Genomic DNA, 19,915 nt, shown 5'->3' with positions numbered 1-19,915 from the left:
GCATTTAAACCCCTGAAATAATAGTGTGTAAAATAACGCGTTACTAGTCAAACCACACACTGTATAAGGCATACGAGTTAAATAATACGGCACATTTTTTAATAAGAAAAAATAAAAACACCTATTAAAGCAATCAATAAATATTTTATAGTGCCCTCATTTAGCGGGAGACACATTTTTTAATGTGGGAATCTCATTAATTCATCAAACAGCTGACAATTAAATACAGATGAGACCGTCACTGAGAAGTATACACTGGCAGACAGGGCACACAAAGCGTGAAATAAATCCCACTTGTTTACCTGCTTTGTGTTATTGGGCAAATTGTAGATAATTCCTCATTTAGTGTATTCACGGGAAAGCATTCACATGATGCATATGCTGTGAGTGTTTTCTACACAAACTTCAAGATGTAACAAACAGCAAGAAATGGGATATAATTGATTATAAGTTAATTGTGCAAAGGTCTCTCTGATGGGAGCCATCTGTCAAAACAAGCCACACATCCACTAATTCTAATCATAATTAATTAAATGGCTAACAAATTACATACATCATAGTTAGTAAAGGGGGAAAACTACCGCAGGAACTGTTATGAAACAAATTAGCTTTAACAATGAAAGAAAATTACATCACATAACTAAATATTATCCTCGTTTCCGCAAGCCATATTTCTTAATGAATTCTCTAATTAATTTAATTCACACAATGTGCATAATTTGGAGCTGAAAATGTCAGTGGGTCAGACTTAACCATATTGTTGCTGGCTGTCTATTTCAACGAGTGCCATATTAGCACAACATGACCTCTATGTAAATTACACAGACCAACTGTTGTAATTTTAATTCCAGAGTCAAATTAACATGTTCCGAAGATATCATACAAGTGCATTTAGCTCATTTTACACGTGCTAGTGTCAGCTGATGATTTCCACTTGCTTTAATTTTGTGGACTCCTTTTGATGGGAAACTTGATGACAGTGCAAGTTTCAGACGTTCGGTCATGGCAGAAAGCCTGTTATTGCTTTTATGCTTCTTACATTAAGTGCTGAACTTTCTCATCAAGGTGACTTACCACTCTCAAAACCTAAGGCTAGTGGACCTTCATGCTTGTGCAGACCCTGTGATTTGGCTCATTCAAAACCCACTTGCATGTAAATTACTACACAATTTCTAATGAAGATGGGAATGTTGGCTACCTCTTAGGTTTTTTAACCCTTATCTCAATAACTCACTCCATAGTGTCGAGGTCAGAACACACAATTAAAGTCAGCAAGGCTGAAATGATCTTTGTCACCGGTGTCCCGTGATTATAGGCAGTAACTGATTATTTCTGGGATTATTTTTAATGGGTTTTGAGTTGGAAAAGAACCTAAAAAGAATAGTTTTCCCCTTAGACTAATCTCGTAAGGATCTTCTTTTACGTGGGTGGATCAAAGTTTGGTTAATGGCAACATTTACACATAGGAAATGAATATAAATCATTACAACTAGTAAGAATTAAGGATACAACGTTTATTATTGATCAAACTGCTAAAAATTTACTCAATTTATTCATTAACTATAGGCTCAAATGGCATACAACATTGAAACTCGCTGCCAGATTTAGACTTAATCAGCAATTTTACCTGTATTTAAATTGATGAACTGGTAGATTTCCTCTCCATAAGCTCATTCCAAGTCCACTACTATTACCTGTTTGTGTCCGTTCTGTTGTATTGCATTTAAAGCTTGACAATCACTGTGCTGTCACCTTTAACTTGGTACTGCATATTTAATTTACACAAAATGCACTCAAATTGGCCAAATGATGCCAGCATGAGTGAGATGCAGAAATCTGTGAATACATGAATAATTTGGCCAGTGGATGGAGCATATAAGCTTGCACATGCATTGCAAGGCTCGGGGGCTATCCTGAGGCCAATCATTTAGCTAACACGCTAATGAAAGTGTGTGTAGTGCAGCTAAGGGCAGCCACCATGGGAGGTAACACTCCCCTCCCTCCTCATGTTGGAGACTGTTAATAGGCTGGATGGAGCCAATGGTACTCCCATGAGAGGCCTGCTGATGAAGAGGAAAACCTGTCCTTGCCTCCACTAATCACTGCCTAATGGCTGCAGTAACACAGGTTTTACAAATGCAATTGTACACGTGTGTGTTTGTGTGTGTGTGTACCCAGCCAAGGTTATTATAGTTAATGAAACTAAAACATAAAATTAAATGTACCCAAAAAAAACATATTAGTAAACTGAAAAAATACATACTGGACTTTTGAAAGGAAAAACAAAGTGAACTCATAAAAGCAAATAGAAATGTAAAGAAATGGAGGTTTTTGTGCATGTGTTTATTGAGACTGGGATGCCTGTATGACTGTGAGCAAATTTCTTTGACAAACTGTTGCCATTTTACAATAGTTACAGTCACTGATATTGTGTTGTAATATACAATATTCTCCTGACAAAGACCCCCTTACCATGGCGAGACCCGTGACCTCCACACACAATGTAGTGCTCACAACTCAGCTGTGTTGTATGCATTTGTGTTGCTGCCAAGTCACTTGTGAAATTCTAGAGAGCCTGATTAACAATGCTAGCTTTAAGATTTGTATTCAATTCATTTGTTTGTTTCTCACTTCTCGGCCACACTGCACCATCTTGCTTGGACCCAGGAACTGTCAAACCAGTCCAGGCCCTTTTGGATTCCTTTTAAGTCAATTTCCTGGGGGAATGTGGCAAATCTGGTATGGAGAATGGGGGTGTTTTCTCTTTTGTTTGACAACTGTGTTGATTTAAAGCAGGCCAAAATAACAACAACAACAATATTAATAATAATGATGATGATGATGATGATGATGATAATAATAATAATAATGATAATAAAAGCTTGACTAGAAAAGTACCCAAGTCCTCACAGTTTAACGACAATCTAAATCTGACTGCTTCAGTGGGCCAATCATGTTTATAACTTTTAAGCTAAATATAACAAGCTGGTGACTCCTTAATCCTAGTGATGTGTCCATATCTAAAAGCCCTAGATTAATGGATCGAAGTGACTGTATGAAAACTCGATTACAATAAGAATAGGCAACTATTTCTGGAGAAAACACCCACACAATTCAGGTGTGTGCAGTGTAATCCCCTCTAAAAATGAGAACAAGACGAATAACGTCAGACTAGTTTTAACAAAGGTGACCGAACAATTGAAAAAGGCGCAGCCATAGTCACATCACCGTGAAACTACGCGTCCTGCGTAGCTTCCATACTACTTGGCAATATTGTTCCTGGTGTAAAGTGAACGGGGAAACACGGAACTGAGTTAACAGAGCGCTTCCGGATATAACTTCCAAAGTAAAAGTTCTTAAAGAATTAGATGTAATAATTTGTCATGGCCAGTTTTATTTATTAAAATATATATCTTCTAATTATAGATGGTTGTTTCCAAAATCCAAACCAGATCATGGATTTCAATCCAAGACTTTCTCACTATGAGGCAACAGTTCTGACCACTGCATCACCATGCTGTCCTGTGGTAGAAACAAGCTTCCATAATTAGTTTTGGTTGAGCTAGTAATTTCTTTATCCAATAAGGATCAGGAATATTGAAATAAAATTCAGTGATGCATGCAAAGATCAGGGTTTACCAGATACTGCATATAAATTCCCCTGGAGTTTACTATACTCTTACGTTACATTACAAACTCATGATCTATATATTCATCTTATTTTATTCATTTTCAATACCTTTTTTTCCATCGATCCATCCATTTTCTTCTGATTATCCAACTCAGGGTCACAGCTGTCATAGGGTGAGAAGCCAGTCAGCCATGGATAAGCTGCAAATCTGTCACAGGGCTAACACATAGAAAGAAAACCATTCACACACACATTCACTTCGGAATCACCAGTTAACCTTAAATATATGTCTATGGACTGTGGGAGAAACTGAGATAATCTGGAGAGAACTGACACAGAAATGTGTATAACTTCCACTCAGAGAGGCCCCAGTGTGGATTCAAACCCAGGAACTTCACAGAAAATTCTATCAGAAATTTAAAAAAAAAAAAAACAAAAGCACGTGAAAACTGGATGAAAATTCATTTACATTCATAATGATTTGAATGTGAATAAACATTCATTTGTAGATGTAGCTAAAATTTAGGTACACGAGGGAGTGTCCGTCTTCTTGAAATTACAAATGTATGGTTTCCCATATATAATTTAGCTATTAGCTTTTACTACATGTTTTATTAGTTAACATTACCAGTGCTATTACCAGACCTATTACTGGAATCATATTATATTTTTCTCTATTGCAGTAATGTCATTCAGTAATCTCTTGCACTTTAATCAGCTGAGTTTGTATTAGTTCACGGAGGAGGAAAATGATGGAGTTGTCTACAACTTTAGACAAATGGAGAAATAGATTTGGTTTGTGTAAGCCTGCTGGACTTGAGCCCAAGTTTTATATTTTTAACTTATTAACCCACATGATACTCAGAGCTAATTATTTTTAGAGTGTAACTTAAGTTTAATTCTTAAAACAGTCACACCATAAATACTGTCAGACAGGAACCAAAATTACCTCTCACGAGGTGCCGTTATAAATATTTTAAATGTTACACAAAATTATAAGGTGAGATAAATAATAATAAGGTAACTAAATATATAATATCCAAACTATCCAAAGTTGTAAATAATATTGCAAAATCTAATATCCAACATAAATTTATAATCTATTCCAATTAATATAAAATATAAAATAAATAAGGTCACACTTCTAAGAAAAATAGGTCATCACAGTTAACTAAAATACACTTAAAACTAAAGCTAATTGTGATTAAAAAAAATAAATAAATAAATAAATATCACATTTAGTTTTAATTGTGATAAAAAATAAATAAATAAACATTAGATTTTGTAAAATTAAAACTAACTGAAATGATTTTGTGACCTTGGAAAATTAACTAAAATAAAATAAAATAAAAAATAGAGGAAATATCCTTAGTTTAAATATTTGTTAGCTCTGTTTAATCTCGAAATTTCGCCTTTTTTATTTCATGTCTTTTATTCATTTTTTTTAAAATGTGACCCTAATATTCCCTCGTTCATTACTGATTGTGAAATAATTTCTTTAGATTCCTTTATTTTGAAGGCGAAACGTCCAGTTTCCTGTACCGTCCGCGTTCTTTCCCGCTGACTTGCTTTCCGGGCAGAAACTCCGTCCAATCACTTTACTGACTATGTGGAAGTCGGCTGCAACGTCCTCATACAAAACTGAAGTTAAAGTTGTGGCGTGGATAGACCCTGCGGCGAAACTGAAAACTTTTCTCTTTGACGTCGAAAGGTTTGTGGAGTATTTCGAGGTAGACGTAATGGCTCGCGGATGTGGACATGACCGAACCGGTACTGTACGTTAAGGCAAATTAGTGCTTTAACATTGTACCTACGTGCTGCGCCACGGGAGTCGGACCCTGCTGTATTGATGAGTGACAACACTGACTACCGCTGCTGCTCCGTGAAATATTTCTAGCATGCCACGCAGGCAGATAACTTCTCCAAAGACTAGAAAAGTGTGCCACAGAGGCGGCACTTTCAGTATGGTTCTTTGACGTGTTTTTACATTTACAAAGGGTTTGTTTGTTTGTTTAAATTAAAACTATGTCAATAATGAGGATTAGAAGATATTTAAGGGACAGCGGGAGGGTGCTGGCGTTTGTGTTCGTAGCTTCTGTCATTTGGCTGCTGTTTGACATGGCTGCTCTCCGCATGTCACTAAACGAAGTGAATACCGAGCTGCTAAAAGAGCGTGTGATACGAGAAAAGGAGCTTTTCAAACAGCAGCTGAAGGCCACGCAGCACACTAGAAGGGGGTTTAAACACCCGGTGCAGAGGATGGACTGGACACAGGCGGGGAAAGGACCACTCACTTCAGGTGTCAAACTTGACCAGGTTTACAGACATGGAGGCAAAGAACGGGATCAAAAGAGGAACTTTATTAAAAGTCAAGGAGACAATGTTCCCAAACGTGATAATGGAGCTTCCCTGCACAATTTTACTCCAAATCAGGAAGTTCATAGGAAGAAGAAACCTGTACATTTTGATCTAAATGTAGCAGTGGCAAATGTAACCCAGAAAAATAAACTTGCCTTAAAGGAGGAGCCTGTTGAAGTTGCACAAAGTCATCAGGACAAGACGGATAAGGCAAATAAAGCAGTTAAAAAGCAGCTTGAGGCCGAGGAGGCACACCCAGATAAAACAACACCCAAACAACCTCCCAACAAGGATGTAAAAAGACTAGAGAACGAAGATACAAAAGAAAGGGAGCAGCTCAGCGAGACTGTTAAAAGTCCTGTGAATGAAAAAAAGGAACCTGTGAAGCCTTTAGTCGTTCTCCAAGGAGGATCCGACTCCAAGAATAACTCTGCTGTTAGAAAATCAGGTGTCCACAAAGTGCTTTCTCTGGATTTGACTTCCAGTCCTAGAGATGCTAACGCAGTAGGCCAGTTTGGTCAGCCAGCTGTCGTTGGCTGGAAAGAGGATGCAGAGGTGAAGAAGAGATGGGACGAAGGCCATTTTAACGTCTACCTCAGTGACAAGATTCCAGTGGACCGTGCCATTCCAGACACCAGGCCGCAGATGTGAGTCTTCTGCACGTCATCTCTGAAGCTGCCACCACTTGCAAAGCTTGAATGTTAATTTTTGCTGTGTTTTCCAGGTGTGAACACAGTCTGGTCCACGATGACTTACCTTCCACCAGCGTGATCTTCTGCTTCGTGGATGAAGTGTGGTCAACGCTCCTCCGCTCCGTGCACAGTGTACTCAACAGATCTCCACCCCACCTCCTTAAAGAGATTATTCTGGTGGATGACTTCAGCACAAAAGGTAACAGTGTCTGGAATTCATCATAGCTTGGCCTTGTCTTCATGGGGTATCTCAGTTGGGTTGATTAAAAATTTGTTATTAAATGTTGGCTATTCAAATATCTTTTTCATTGTATGCTCAAATGCAATGTACTATATAGATTGTTAGGAAAACCATTAGATCATTATTGATCAGCCAGAAGTGTTAAAATATGTGACAGCTGCATATTGGTTTTACAATTAAACCATTGATTTATTTTACATGTACCTACTATTACTTAAGTGATTGATTGGATGATTGATTTTTTATTTATTTATTTTAATTTCTGTATAATCTATGCAGGCTTAGCAACAATATAAATGATCATAATTTTATTGTCTTTCACATTGTCATTTTTAATTGTTCTCTGCTGTCAGTGTAACTTGCATGCATGAAGTAGCTTTACCAAGAGCTTTTACTCTGGCAGACTATCTTAAAAAGCAGCTGGATGATTACATGGCCCAGTTTCCCAAAGTGCGAATCGTTCGTCTCAAGGAGCGCCAGGGCTTGATCAGAGCTAGGCTAGCTGGAGCTGCTGTTGCCAAAGGTATGTATGATCAAGACTAATCTCATATAAGGGTGTCTCTTATACTTTATGAGTCTATAAACATGGTATAGATACGGGTTAGAGGATACGGCTCCCAAAAAAGAAAGATAAAGACAGCAATAGAATATGCATTAATATGTCAAATTGTGTGCTCAGGTAAACTAATGTAGGAACAAGGGTCATAAATAATGCCAGCAGGCTAATATATTTAATGGAACTACATTCATGTGACAGCTTTGTTGTGAAGTATTCTATTATTTAATTTGAACTATGTTTTGATTTAATGTTTGAGGTGCTGTAAAAAATGTTCGACTTCACAAAGCACAAAAATCTTACCTGAACCCTTCATGGCTGCCGCCTTTTGAACCTCTGCACAGCCTGCTGCTCTGTTGACCAAATGTTCTTGTTGGGTCTCTAACTATGACTCAAGAAACCAAACAATACTTATAAATGGAAGCGCTTGCAGTCCTCAAGGCCAAGGGTGGTGGATCAGGTCTCAGGACCAGCAACATATAATCCATAATGCAGCGTTACTCTTCTGACACCAGCGTGCATGGCAAATGCAGGTGGTCAGATGTATGTCCCTGTTTTTACACCTTTCAGATTAGAACTGTAAAAACATTATGCAATATATGCAGTAATACTATTATTATTATTGATGTTACTGCAAATGTTCTTTACATGCATTGACAAAAGTGACTCGTGAGGGTTGTGTGCGTTGTAGGGTTCTTAAAACGTTTAACTGCAGCAGGACTCTTATGCTTTCCTTTGATGCAGGTGAGGTTCTTACCTTTCTTGACTCTCATATTGAATGCAATGTGGGGTGGCTGGAGCCGCTCTTAGAGAGAGTCTATCTGGATCGAAAGAAAGTACCCTGTCCAGTTATTGAAGTTATCAGTGATAAGGACATGAGGTAAGTGGATAATACCATATTTAATTAATTAGTTATGTGTTTTGGTATAATAACGGCCAAAAAATGGATTGTGTTGTGGCTTTTCATCCTCAGTTATATGATGGTTGACAACTTCCAAAGGGGTATTTTCAAATGGCCTTTGGTGTTTGGTTGGAGTGCAGTACCACCAGAGGATATCAAGAAATTTAATTTGACCATCTCTGATCCTATCAGGTAAAATTTATGTTTTGTTTTTTTGTTGTTGTTTTTTTTGTTTTGTTTTTTATAGCTCTAGTGGCTATTTTTAGTAATCTATTTTGTTTGTTTTCTGTCCTGTAGATGCCCAGTTATGGCTGGGGGCCTTTTCTCAATTGACAAACAATACTTCTTCGAACTTGGTACCTATGATCCCGGTCTGGATGTGTGGGGTGGGGAGAATATGGAGATTTCATTTAAGGTTTGTCACTCAGCTAATTTACTGGGAATATTGGTCACAGCTGTTTGGAAACAGCCTTCAAGTTAGTGTTTGTCACATGGCTGATGATGTGCTGTACCTGTTGCCGTTTGAACAGATCTGGATGTGCGGCGGAGAAATCGAGATTATCCCCTGCTCTCGTGTGGGACACATTTTCCGCGGGCAGAATCCGTATAAATTTCCCAAAGACCGGCAGAAGACAGTGGAGCGTAACCTGGCAAGGGTGGCTGAAGTGTGGCTAGATGAGTACAAGGATCTTTTCTATGGCCATGGATACCACCACCTGCTGGATCAAAAGCGCATTGATATTGGCAACCTCACAGAGCAGATTGAGCTAAGGAAGAAGCTGAAATGCAAAAGCTTCAAGTGGTACCTGGATAATGTTTATCCGGACATGGTTGCTCCTTTAGTGAAAGCTGAAGGCCTGGTATGTACTCTATCTGTTCATTTAACCCAGTGTCAGCATTCTGTCTGATTGGAATATAAACGGACTATTTTCTTGTGTTCTTGTAAATCAGTAAACAAATCCTGTGTTTACTGGGGTTTCACTTCTCTTAAAATGCTTTCTTTTTTTCTTTTTTTTTTTAGGTCTTCAATCGTGGCTTGAGAAAATGCCTGGCTTTGCATAACGGCTCTTTGTGCTTTGAGACGTGTGATCTCAGCAAGCAGGTAGGTGTTTAACAGATTATTTAAATGTAAATATCACCAAATGATCTGTAGTAGGGCTTTTTGTATGTGTTTTTCTTGGTCTTTACACAGGCAAAAAATGTGGATGATTTGCATGTTTGGTGGTCATGACTGTGGTAATTATGGTGCGGGAATAACAAAAATACCCAGAAATAACCAAGACAAATGCAGTCAAAGTCTGAGAAAGGACCCAAGCCACTATAAACAAGTGTGGAGTCCAAGACGAGACCAAGTTTTTCTAAATGTGGCCTCTTTGGATTCAAGTCAGCACCACTGAGGCGTCTTTCAAAATCTTACATTGTTTGACCGCAGCATATTTACCTGCTGGTCACTCTGTCTCCTTTTCTCTCATTTTCAGGGTCAGCACTTTAATTACACCTGGATTAAACACATTCGGCAGCAGAACCTGTGTGTTGCTGCCCAAGGCAGCAGCAATAGGTTTGCTTTACGGTCATGTGACGGCACCAAGCCTGAGCTGCGCTGGTTCCACAAATCCTCCAACTCTGCTCTGGTAGGTTGACTAAGGGTGTGCCATTTGCTTTGTACAATATCTTTGTTTTGTCTTTAGTCCAAACCACAGAGCTGGCCTCCTTTAAATCCACGTAAGGAGTGTTTAGATGCAAGCGTTGCATTCATGTCCCTCCCACCCTTTTTTTTTTGTCTTTAAGGCGGAGCACCTCATAGCAGAGTTTGTTTCCAACCATATGTGCCTGGAAGCAGGACCTAGGAGTGACGACCTTCGTCTCAACCCTTGTGAACCCAGCAGTAGCTTCCAGAAGTGGCAGTTCACGAACTACCTTGTGTAGTGGATGAGACTGAAATGAGTTTTATGTGATAAAAATGCACTACAAAAAAACTTCAGTGGCCTCATGCTACAGCACGGTCCGTGGTCCAGCCTCAAATCAGGACTTTCCAGGGTACAAAAGAAGCGTTTTGGGGGCATTAATAAGCATGATTTCTTTTCTCTTTTTTTTCTCTTTTTTTTAAGTGACTGATGTGGGATTGTGTGCCAAAGGACTGGGACTTAGTAATTTAAAAAAATAATATCCTCTACACTATCACCTGGGGGAAAAGTGAGATTCAGATGGACATCTTTGTTTAACACTTCAGTTCTTTAGTAAAACATTTACAAAGATCAAATGTTAAACAGTGCCTTATAGATTCATCATTGCTGGGACTAAATAATGAGTTAAATTGCATGAAGCTGTTTGTGTAAAACACTTTTTTTTTAAATATCTCGAGATGAGATGTGTGCTTTGAGCGGTCATTTGGGGGGAAAAGCTGCTTTTGTGGGGTTTTTATGTGTCGGTTTTGCTGTGAAAACTTGATGATTTTGTTTTTGTCACTAGAGGGAAGTGTTGCTTCAAAACACTCAATAAACCTGTGCTCTGATTTCATGAGTTTATTACATGATCACAAACATTTCAAGAAAAAGACATGAATGAAAATGCATTTTTGGTGAAAGTAGGTGAAAATAATAACAAGTTGATGAATGTGCAACAGTATATATTTTGTTATTTCCCTCCATCTGCCATTTGAATTTCTTTTTAATAGTTATTTACTGAGGTTACTTCTGAGGAATTTAAAACTTTTAACGCCGGATTTCTCATACCAAAAATCTCAATAGCCAATAGTAACAACATAAATCAACGGTTTTCTTTACAAATATGAGATGTTTTCGCTCTATTGAGCCGAGTACCTTAACCGTGACTGTTATGTATGCATGTAAGGTTTGCACATAATGGGGTGTTACATTGGATATTTCTGTGTAAACTGTAAAGCACACATGTTCCTTTTGTTTTGTTTTTTTGTTACGGTTTCATTAGATGGACATTGAAACCAGATTCTTAGTGATTAATTGTCATGTACTCAAACTCATCTATCTTCTGACGGGTGTTGCCTCTGCGGATCCTGCGATAGGACACGGTGCTGTACTTGGTAGATGTGAGATGGTTAAATGAATGCTGGCTCTCACTGCAGCCAGATTTCTTTACCAAAGGCAGGCTGGAGTAACCCGGGTGGGGGTTTTGATAAAGACCAGCATGGACATTAAAGTTCGGACCCTGCTCAGCTTTCTGATCCACTTGAAGCCGACCAGCACCTGATTTCTGGCCTTCAGCACCAAACAGCTGGTCTGGGTAGTTTGCCTCCCTGTGCAGCCTTGCATAACTCTCCTCATTAGGTACATCAAAGCTTAGGGCTGGTGTGTGAGTTTCTAGTTCCACTTCTTCCTCTTTGATTTGCCGATTTGCTAAAGAGAAAACGAAAGACAAAATCTTTTCTTTTACAGTCTATAAACAAAGACCACTTTTATTTCAATGCGAAGTTATATGAAATTCCTCTTACCTTCTTCCGCTGATACATTTTGTTCAGGGTGAGCTTGCATTTCTACAGTTGTCCAGTGTGGCTGCAAAAACTCCTTACACATTCTCATAAACTCTCCTGGAGTCTGTTCAGAATCAGCACCTTGTTCCCCAGAGTCTAATGCAAACATTAGTTTAGCTTTGGCGGTATGAAACTTTTGGGGTTCTTCTTGGGTCCAAGTGATCTGATGGATCATTTCCATTCCCATGTCTAAATTTTCTTTGGCAATATTGGCTTCATGTTCTTCCCCTGCCTTTACCTCTCCCTGATGGCTAGGTTCATCTGCCACAGTGTTTGCAAGATGTCGGCACTTGATGCCGGTTGATGCAGTAACGATGTTCACCTGAGCTTGCTCCTCATCACTGTAAAACACAGAGTCATCTCCCTCTTCCAGGGTCCACACATCTCTATCTTCAGGTTCCTTCAGAGTCTTAAAGGCTTCAGTGCTGATCCCACTGAGAATCTCCAGTACCTGAGGTGCCAGTGCATCTTCTTCTGCACTGCGTTTTGGGGTATTTGGAGGGATTGCACTCATCTCCATCTGTCTTTTGGTTCTTGAGTAGTGTTGAAAATGGCAAATCAGTTCTGATGCACTTTCTCTTAAATCCCAACTTAAACAAGTATTGTCACATTACCTTCTCCGCTGGTCCGAATGTGTTGCTCCTGTTTTGCTTTGTCAGTCAACTGAGAAAGTATCCATCGTGCTTTTCAATGAGCGATGCAAGCTCGGGCTCTGTGGTGGGCTCTGTACCGCTAGTACCATGTAAATCTCTGTTTGTGTTGAATCACCAAAGAACAGAGGCTTTGCTGTAGTCCAAACAAAGGTTCATTGTGGCTCTGGGACCTACGATTGTACTCATATTTAAATCTGTACTTGGTGACCACCTTCATTCTGCAATGTTTTGAGTCAAGATTAACATTCTGGTTATTCTGTTTTCAATGCACTACTTACAGTCCGAACCAACAAAGTTTGTACACCCTGAAACAGCTTAAGAACATAAAGACTTCAAGGTTCTAGAACAACTAAATTGCTAACGAAACATACAGTAAAATCACCACTGATTCATTCCACATAGAAGTGGAAATTCCATTAATATGCTATAACATACTGCAATTCAAGTGGACTACAAAAAGGAACTAGACATTTGCACCTTATCTGCTCTGTGGCTTTTCTATGATAGGAAACTTTGACCAATAGCAGGTAGCTCTTTTTAGGCCAGACTGTTAATAGTATAAAGAGTGATTATGTCTGTACATGATTTAAAGCTGAAAGTGATCTTGCGTCTTCAGGTCAGAAGTATTTGAGCAATAGCACAGTTTTTGTCATTTTGCCTCTTTACACCACTACAGTGGATTTTAAGTCAAACATTTAAGATATGACTGAAGTGCAGCCTTTTAATTTTAATTCAGCGGGTGTAACAAAAGTATTGTGTTGACTCTTTAGCATTTAGTTTTATACTCGATCACTAATTTCTTGCTCATTGTAAAGACCCTTTTTGTTTGCCTTGATACTCTTGGGTTGATTTTGCAGTATGCTTTTGGTCATTATCTATTAATATCCATCTTTATCCATCCCATCAGTTTTTGCAGCATTTGACTGAGTAGGGTATCCGGTCGTTAAGTGATGACGTGACGAATCCTACTTCCGGGCCTAAAGTAGTCTGCGTTTAATATGGCTTTTGTGTTGTTAACATGTTTAATGTTTTGTATTTTCTTCTATTTAATCTCAAAAAGCTCCTAAAACAGTCAGCGATCACTGTTGACCTCCCTCGGCTTTTATTACCGCTAATCATTTATTTAAGCTCAGTTTTTAAAACCTTAGGATGTAACTACAGCCCAGCCCATGCAGCAGTATATGAATGACTAACCTCGTATTGTGGATGGATTATCTCAGTTGTTCTCCTGGCTGAAGTTTGGTCCTTTTACAGCATCCTGCCATGCGATTACATTTGTTCCTGACACTCACGTTAACTTTTATCGAGTGGAAAAAAAATTAGCTTGTTGGATGTTAAACTCAATTGTTACACCTGGTAGAGGAGAACGCTGATCATTTTATTAAAGATGAAAGACTTTAGACAGTTTTTCAACTCTCAGTAATGCCATAGTGATCGTTTGATATATGGACCTGCAGCAGAGTTTAGGCCCAGACACGGCTAGTGACGTCAGACTTAACGACCGGATAGCCCTGTATACACACTTCCTGTTACTCCACCATGTTTGACAGATGGTGTGGTTTACTTCAGATTTTGAGCTGCTCCTTTCCTTCTCCACATTTTTTTCTTTGCATTGTTCTGGTACAAGTTGATCTAAGTTTCATCTGTCTGTCTTTTGATTGCAGACTATGACAATGATGTGTCTGGCTCCATAAGTGTGTTTCTGACATGGTTAGAAGTTGGGAAGGAGGTTTTCTTATTGTGTTGTTTTCCATTTTCTTCAAGATGTTTGTTGTTGCTGAGTTGCCCAATGAACTATTTTGTTTATTTCGTCATTCTTAAGGTTTGCTGTCTCTCTCGTAAGTTTATTTTGTTTTTCAAACAGATTTGTAATCTCATTCACCAAATCTCTCTCACCATATACAACTTCATCACTTCAACACAACTTAATTGTTATGGATTATCTAGGAAACGGGCTTCATCTGGCCTTGAAGCTGCTGTAATAATGCGATACATTGTATCGGGGGTAACTTGCTTTCTTTGTGAAGGTAACAACCCTTTCCAATTTATCCATCAGTTGTAGTACAAGCCCTCTTTCTGTAGCAGCAACTTGAAACAACAGAAGTAGTTGTTTTACAGGATATAGATGAATTCTTCTCAACTAGTTTTAAAGCCGTGTTCATTTCTTCAATTAATTCATCTTTTAATGACACAGTAATTTTTTTCACTACCTGCATCTTGCACCAGTAATTTTCAGTGAGTGTGGCTCACTCCAAAGTTGCATCTTCACCAACATTGAGACTGCAATGCTACATGAAAAGTAAAAGGAAGCACCGGTGACTGGAAACATCTTTAAAAGTTTATTGTTCGTTAAGAATTTTCTGTACATCATGATTTTATTTACAAAAAAAAAAAAAGACTGTGGATCATCGACATTAATGACACTCTTGCCACAGAAAATAAATGATACATTTTTACAGCAATTTCAACAATTTACAAGAAATTGTTACTTTCAGTGTTTCTGAATACTGAAAGAAACTTATACACAGTCGGAAAAAACAATTTGGAAATGAAAGCACTTAAGTAGTACTCTCATACCCACATCCTGTTTTTGAGCTGAGCAGCTATCTATAGGGCGTAGAGGCTTGGCTTTGGTTTTGAGCACCTGAATATGTCATAAGTGATTTATGTCTTCTCATGTGCTTTAGGTTACATGTTTGTTTTAAATTTTGAAGTTGGCTACATTGATACAGTTGCTGCGACTTAAATCGATTAATGCTCATCACAATCTGTGAATATGACAAAAAATGAATTCAAGTAAGTAGGATATATAATTTCATCTGTCACACTTTACAGTCTGTTCAGTTTACATTCATTCAGCCTGCATTTGATTTTGTAATGCTTTTGTGCCACAAGTTAAAGCCAAGCAAGCGAGCCAGGCAGGAACTATAGGGGTAAATGCATACAGTATAAAAGTGTCCAACTTGTTTGCATTCCCATGAAGGGTTAACCCAGGCTTTTAAGTGTGGCGAAACACTTGATTGCATTGTCTGTTTCTATTTGTAATGTGTTAGGAACTTGACAGACCCTGTTTACCAACACTTAATACTGAATAGACACAAGGAGCATTTGGAAAGCGAATCACTGAGTGTTTGTTCCCATCTCCTCCTCTTCAACTGATCGTTGAAGTCCAGGAATTAACTTGAGAATGTGTTTGCGGACACTGGTTCTCCTGCCTCTTCTGGGCAGGGTTCCAAACAAGGACGAGATCCTTGTTTCCTCCCAGGACGGAGACAGAGAGCTGGTGCTGCCGGCCAAACTGGAGCTGCTGGAGCGGCCAAGAGGTTGGTGGTGATTGCTGGAGCTCGATGTGTGAGCTGAAGAGCTGTCTTGCGAAGGAAAGTCTTTGGAGAAGAAGCAGTTATCATCTGTGGTGCTGGCTGCACTGCTGGGACAGGGTGAGATCACGTCCCCAAACACACTGGCTTGGTCACTATCATCTGTCATCACACTCCTGTAGCTGCTGTCACTGGAAAAACGCCGGCCCAAGCGCCTGATGGGGGAGCTCAAAATAGCTGTGGAGTCTATCAGGAGGTCGAGACTGCTGTCGTTTAAATTACCTGAAAGCACAACAAAATCCCAGTTAGCTGATAAGAAATTTGTATCAGGAAGCTCATCAGCAACTTCCGCTGTATGTTTATCTGTCAGGGGAAGGCCATTTGAATTATCTGGAGTTTACACATCAATTCACATCATCGATGGCACATGCTTCAGAGAAATGTTAATGGCTGTGAGAAAAGAAGTGCTGTGGTCTGACAGCTGAGCATACTTCTCACCTCGCATTAGACGCTTTTCCTGTAAATTAAGGCCCTGCAGCTCCACCAATTTCTCACGTAGTGATTGCTGTATGGGCAAAAAAGGCAACAAAAACATTACACTTGTGCTTCCAGTAAAACTCTTAACTAATTCACTGAGAACATTTGCCTACAAAGATATTTGCACACAATGTCCATGCAGAGTATAGCCTGAGTAATTCAGCTGTGCAGCTGCAGGTTAGAAAGTATTGCTGGGGGCGTTTGAGGCTTCACTACTGCATGGCTTGGTGACTGCTCTTTTTTTTTCTTTGCCTACATCACACAGCTAAATGGTGTCACCATCAAACACAGACAGGATTTAAGAGACTCACCTTGAGGGCATCCATCTTCTTCTCCAACTCTATCTGCTTCACTATATTCCCACAAACAGTCTCTAGTCTGGAAGAATATATAACACATAATTACACTCTGTTATAATCCTATTATAAACTATTGTTATAGTGACTTTTTAGTTATCATCTGTTGTGCTTTTTTTTTTCTAGCAGTATTTAGGAAGTTATAAATGTTGTCACTCACTTTAGACAGTTGGTGGATTTTCTTATCTGATCAAGCACGCACTGGTGAGATGAGCCTTCAATGCTGACGCCATTGACCGTGACAATTATATCGCCTGTAAAAGATAAGGATGCAGAAATATAAGGAACGAATTGGTTATGATTACACAACATAGCTGTAAACTGCATGTGCACATCAGTGCGTGAGATTGCAGGCGTAGGTGTGAAGGCATGTAGGTATTCACATATAAGCGTAAGCGATATATCTGTCAATCGTCACGCAGCCCAAACGGGGCCTATACGGTAGAAAGGATGTGGGCGGCTCACCTGCGGTCAGGCCAGCACTCTCAGCAACACTGTCCTCGTTCACCTTGCAAACAAACGTGCACATCTCCACTGCAGGGCTGTTTTTCAGCTGCAGCCCGTAAGTCTGCAAAGAGAGACAAACGTGTCACAAAAAAGCGAGCCAAAAGCAACCCTTTTTTTCCCCCCTACACAACTTAAGCATGCTTCAGTGTTTGCTTACCTGAATTTCAAAACCAAATGTCTCATTGTCTTGCTTTTCCAAAATAATCGTGGTTCTGTGCAAAAGCAGAAAAAGCAAACGACTATTAATTAATATCAATTTTTAAGAAATATAATAAACTGTTCATGCACAAAAAGTCCAGTAGACAGTTTTTCTTTTACACGTATAAAAGGAAAAAAGATGAAAAGTTGCACATCAATCCTGATATATTTACCGTTGTGGGTCTGTGTAATCAACCAGTGAGTTGGAGTAAGCCGGCTTGGACTGCAAACAGAGAGATGCAGAGTTCCTCTTTAAAAACAACAAAGGGCACTTTTTAAACTTTTAATCCTTCCTAGAAAGTATAAAAGTGTTGTTTTTTAAAAATAACAATAGAGATTTAAAAATTATTTGTTGAGCTGCAGAGAGCTGCTTTGTTTATTTCTCGTAAATTAAATTGGTGAAACTATATCACATTACGGCTTAAATCTCAGCTGTAATCCCACGTTGCAAATCAGTGTTTCGGTTATTTGATTTAGACAGCAGAAGTCTGAGTATTTACTGATGTGAAATTATAAACACACATACGTGTATTGCACTTGACATATTGTCTCACCTTGCAAACTCTGGGCTGTGAGCCAGTGCTGTGACGGTGCCGATCACTGTTCCCCCTCAGTGAAGCTCGGTACCACAGAGAACTTTTCTTCTTTGGGGTATTATCCAGAATGTAACTCTCCTGGCTGCCCTGGCGCTGAAGTCCATTGATATTCATGATGGAGTGCATGGTAGAATAGTCCTCAAAGCAGCATTGTGTCCTGCTGCAGCAGCTCTTCAGCGATTGTGTGGTCCTGCCCTGCCGTGCAGCCAAAAGCAAATGCATCAAGCGGAAATCCACATCATGTGATAGCTGTGGTAAACCGCATCTGCACTTCTCAGCTTCACGTACCTTGTTTCCTGTTCACCGCCTTTAACTTTTTTCTGTCTTTTCTCAAGAAGTGCTTCTGTGTTGGTTTGAAAAGAAAAAGCAAGGAGAGTGTTTAAGCTGTTTCTTTTTGAATTCCCCTTCAAACAGTCCCCTTTTCTTTTAGCAGTCTTTGCAATTTGATTTATGGTCTGTCAGAAATCAGCAATGCATGAGAAACTGGCCACCTCACCTCTCCAGCAGCACCTGCTTCCAGCCTCACTCACTCTCAGTTTTGTCAATGGGGCTAAGCCTGTGTTCTGTGCTCTGCCAAGCAGGGAGACTTGTCTTATAGGGCCAGACAAAAGGCTGATTTAGCTCAAGGCCAGTTTCATGCTTCCTAAACAGACAGCACGGGTCATTGGGCCGAAGGCATCAGACATGGTTGGATCAAAAGAAAAAAAACACACACACACACACAGGCAGGCTGGCAGGCGTGCAGACAGTGGTTAAAGAAAACTAAGCTATGGTGCACAAACTTCCTCTTTCTCTCGCCAACACCATTGCCTTTAAAACATATACAGAGTTGCTTTACACTCCATTGTATAAAGCCCATGTAAGAAGCAGGCTGCCTTACAGCAATCCACTCTGCCCCACTGACCCTCAGGAACAGTTTGCTAAATAACCACGAGACCGTCTGGACACTGAAGTCCCGTGTGCTCCATTCAATCCATTACTTGCATAATTGGGTTGGAAACTGATTTATGTAGAGTATCAAAAGCTTGCACTACCCGTCTTTATATTGTACTTTCAACAACCCAGAGTTTATAGCCAGGTCATGTCCTTCATAACATGCAGTACCAATTTTAAAGCATGTGATTGGCAATGGTTAATTTTTAAGCACGACGTTTATCCCAAACATTCATCCAAATGCAGTGAAAGCATATACAAAGACACAAAATTCACTACATTATTGTACCTGGTCCTAAAAAATCTTTGAAACACGGTGTCTAACCAGATGCTTACTCTGGATGGCATTCCCTTAGCCTCCAGCAACACTCTGAGAAATCTTCGAGTCCTTTTTAATCAGGATATGTCCTTCAGTGAGCACATTAAACAAATATGTAGGACTGTCTTTATTCATTTGCGCAATATCACTAAAATTAGAAACATCCTGTCTCAAAGTGATGCTGAAAAGCTAGCTCATGCATTTATTCATGACTGAAAAGCCTTCAGGTGATCCAGAACAGCCAAGAGAGTATTAACTAGGACTAGAAAGATATTGTCCCATATTCATTTCACTTCACTGGTTACCCTTTAAATCCAGAATCGAATTTAAAATCCTTCTCCTCAGGCCCCATCATATCTTAAAGACAGTACTTTTGGTTCCTAGGGTATTTAAAAGTAGAATGAGAGGCAGCGTCTTAAGCTATCAAACACCACTTCTATTAAACCATCTCGCAGTTTGGATTCAGACATCTTCTCTACTTTTGAATGTGTTCTTAACTTTTCCATTTTTACAAAGCCTGTATTTCAGATTGAAGTGACCATTCCTTCGTCATGTTGCAACAGGCCGCTGAAGTCTTTCCATGATGCACTGAACATTTTTTTGTTGTTGTTGTTC

General features: G+C 39.3%; 3 protein-coding genes across 4 annotated transcripts; 1 reads left to right on the top strand and 2 right to left on the bottom strand.

The window, feature by feature from the left end:
• Nucleotides 1-5,217: 5,217 nt before the first annotated feature.
• galnt5 (polypeptide N-acetylgalactosaminyltransferase 5) lies at nt 5,218-10,891 on the top strand. Its single transcript, XM_085385054.1, has 10 exons — nt 5,218-6,636; nt 6,714-6,880; nt 7,326-7,445; nt 8,223-8,358; nt 8,452-8,571; nt 8,677-8,794; nt 8,910-9,239; nt 9,401-9,481; nt 9,858-10,010; nt 10,168-10,891. Exons 1-10 carry the CDS (start codon nt 5,657-5,659, stop codon nt 10,303-10,305), a joined length of 2,343 nt encoding a protein of 780 aa, XP_085241180.1. The 5' UTR covers nt 5,218-5,656; the 3' UTR covers nt 10,306-10,891.
• A 117-nt stretch (nt 10,892-11,008) lies between these two features.
• On the bottom strand, nt 11,009-12,404 carry ermn (ermin). Its single transcript, XM_085385055.1, has 2 exons — nt 11,846-12,404; nt 11,009-11,750 (listed from the first exon to the last, which is right to left on the bottom strand). The coding sequence occupies exons 1-2, from the start codon at nt 12,402-12,404 to the stop codon at nt 11,347-11,349; spliced, it is 963 nt and encodes a 320-aa protein (XP_085241181.1). The 3' UTR covers nt 11,009-11,346.
• A 2,512-nt stretch (nt 12,405-14,916) lies between these two features.
• cytip (cytohesin 1 interacting protein) lies at nt 14,917-18,285 on the bottom strand. Of its 2 annotated transcripts, none has more exons than XM_085384632.1 (8): nt 18,007-18,285; nt 17,626-17,702; nt 17,412-17,466; nt 17,213-17,315; nt 16,908-17,001; nt 16,703-16,769; nt 16,353-16,419; nt 14,917-16,136 (listed from the first exon to the last, which is right to left on the bottom strand). In XM_085384632.1, exons 1-8 carry the CDS (start codon nt 18,268-18,270, stop codon nt 15,658-15,660), a joined length of 1,206 nt encoding a protein of 401 aa, XP_085240758.1. In that variant the 5' UTR covers nt 18,271-18,285; the 3' UTR covers nt 14,917-15,657. The 2 variants fall into 2 exon arrangements, with proteins under 2 accessions (XP_085240758.1, XP_085240759.1); XM_085384633.1 differs by having other exon boundaries at nt 17,626-17,675.
• Between the last annotated feature and the right edge of the window lie 1,630 nt (nt 18,286-19,915).

This window comes from Rhamphochromis longiceps, linkage group LG16 (genome assembly GCF_057381845.1).
Source record: "Rhamphochromis longiceps isolate RC_006_pf linkage group LG16, R_longiceps_female_GT1.1, whole genome shotgun sequence".
NCBI classification, from domain to species: Eukaryota; Metazoa; Chordata; class Actinopteri; order Cichliformes; family Cichlidae; genus Rhamphochromis; species Rhamphochromis longiceps.
The sequence above is the reverse complement of the archived record's forward strand: the minus strand, read 5'-3'. Positions and strand labels throughout refer to the sequence as shown.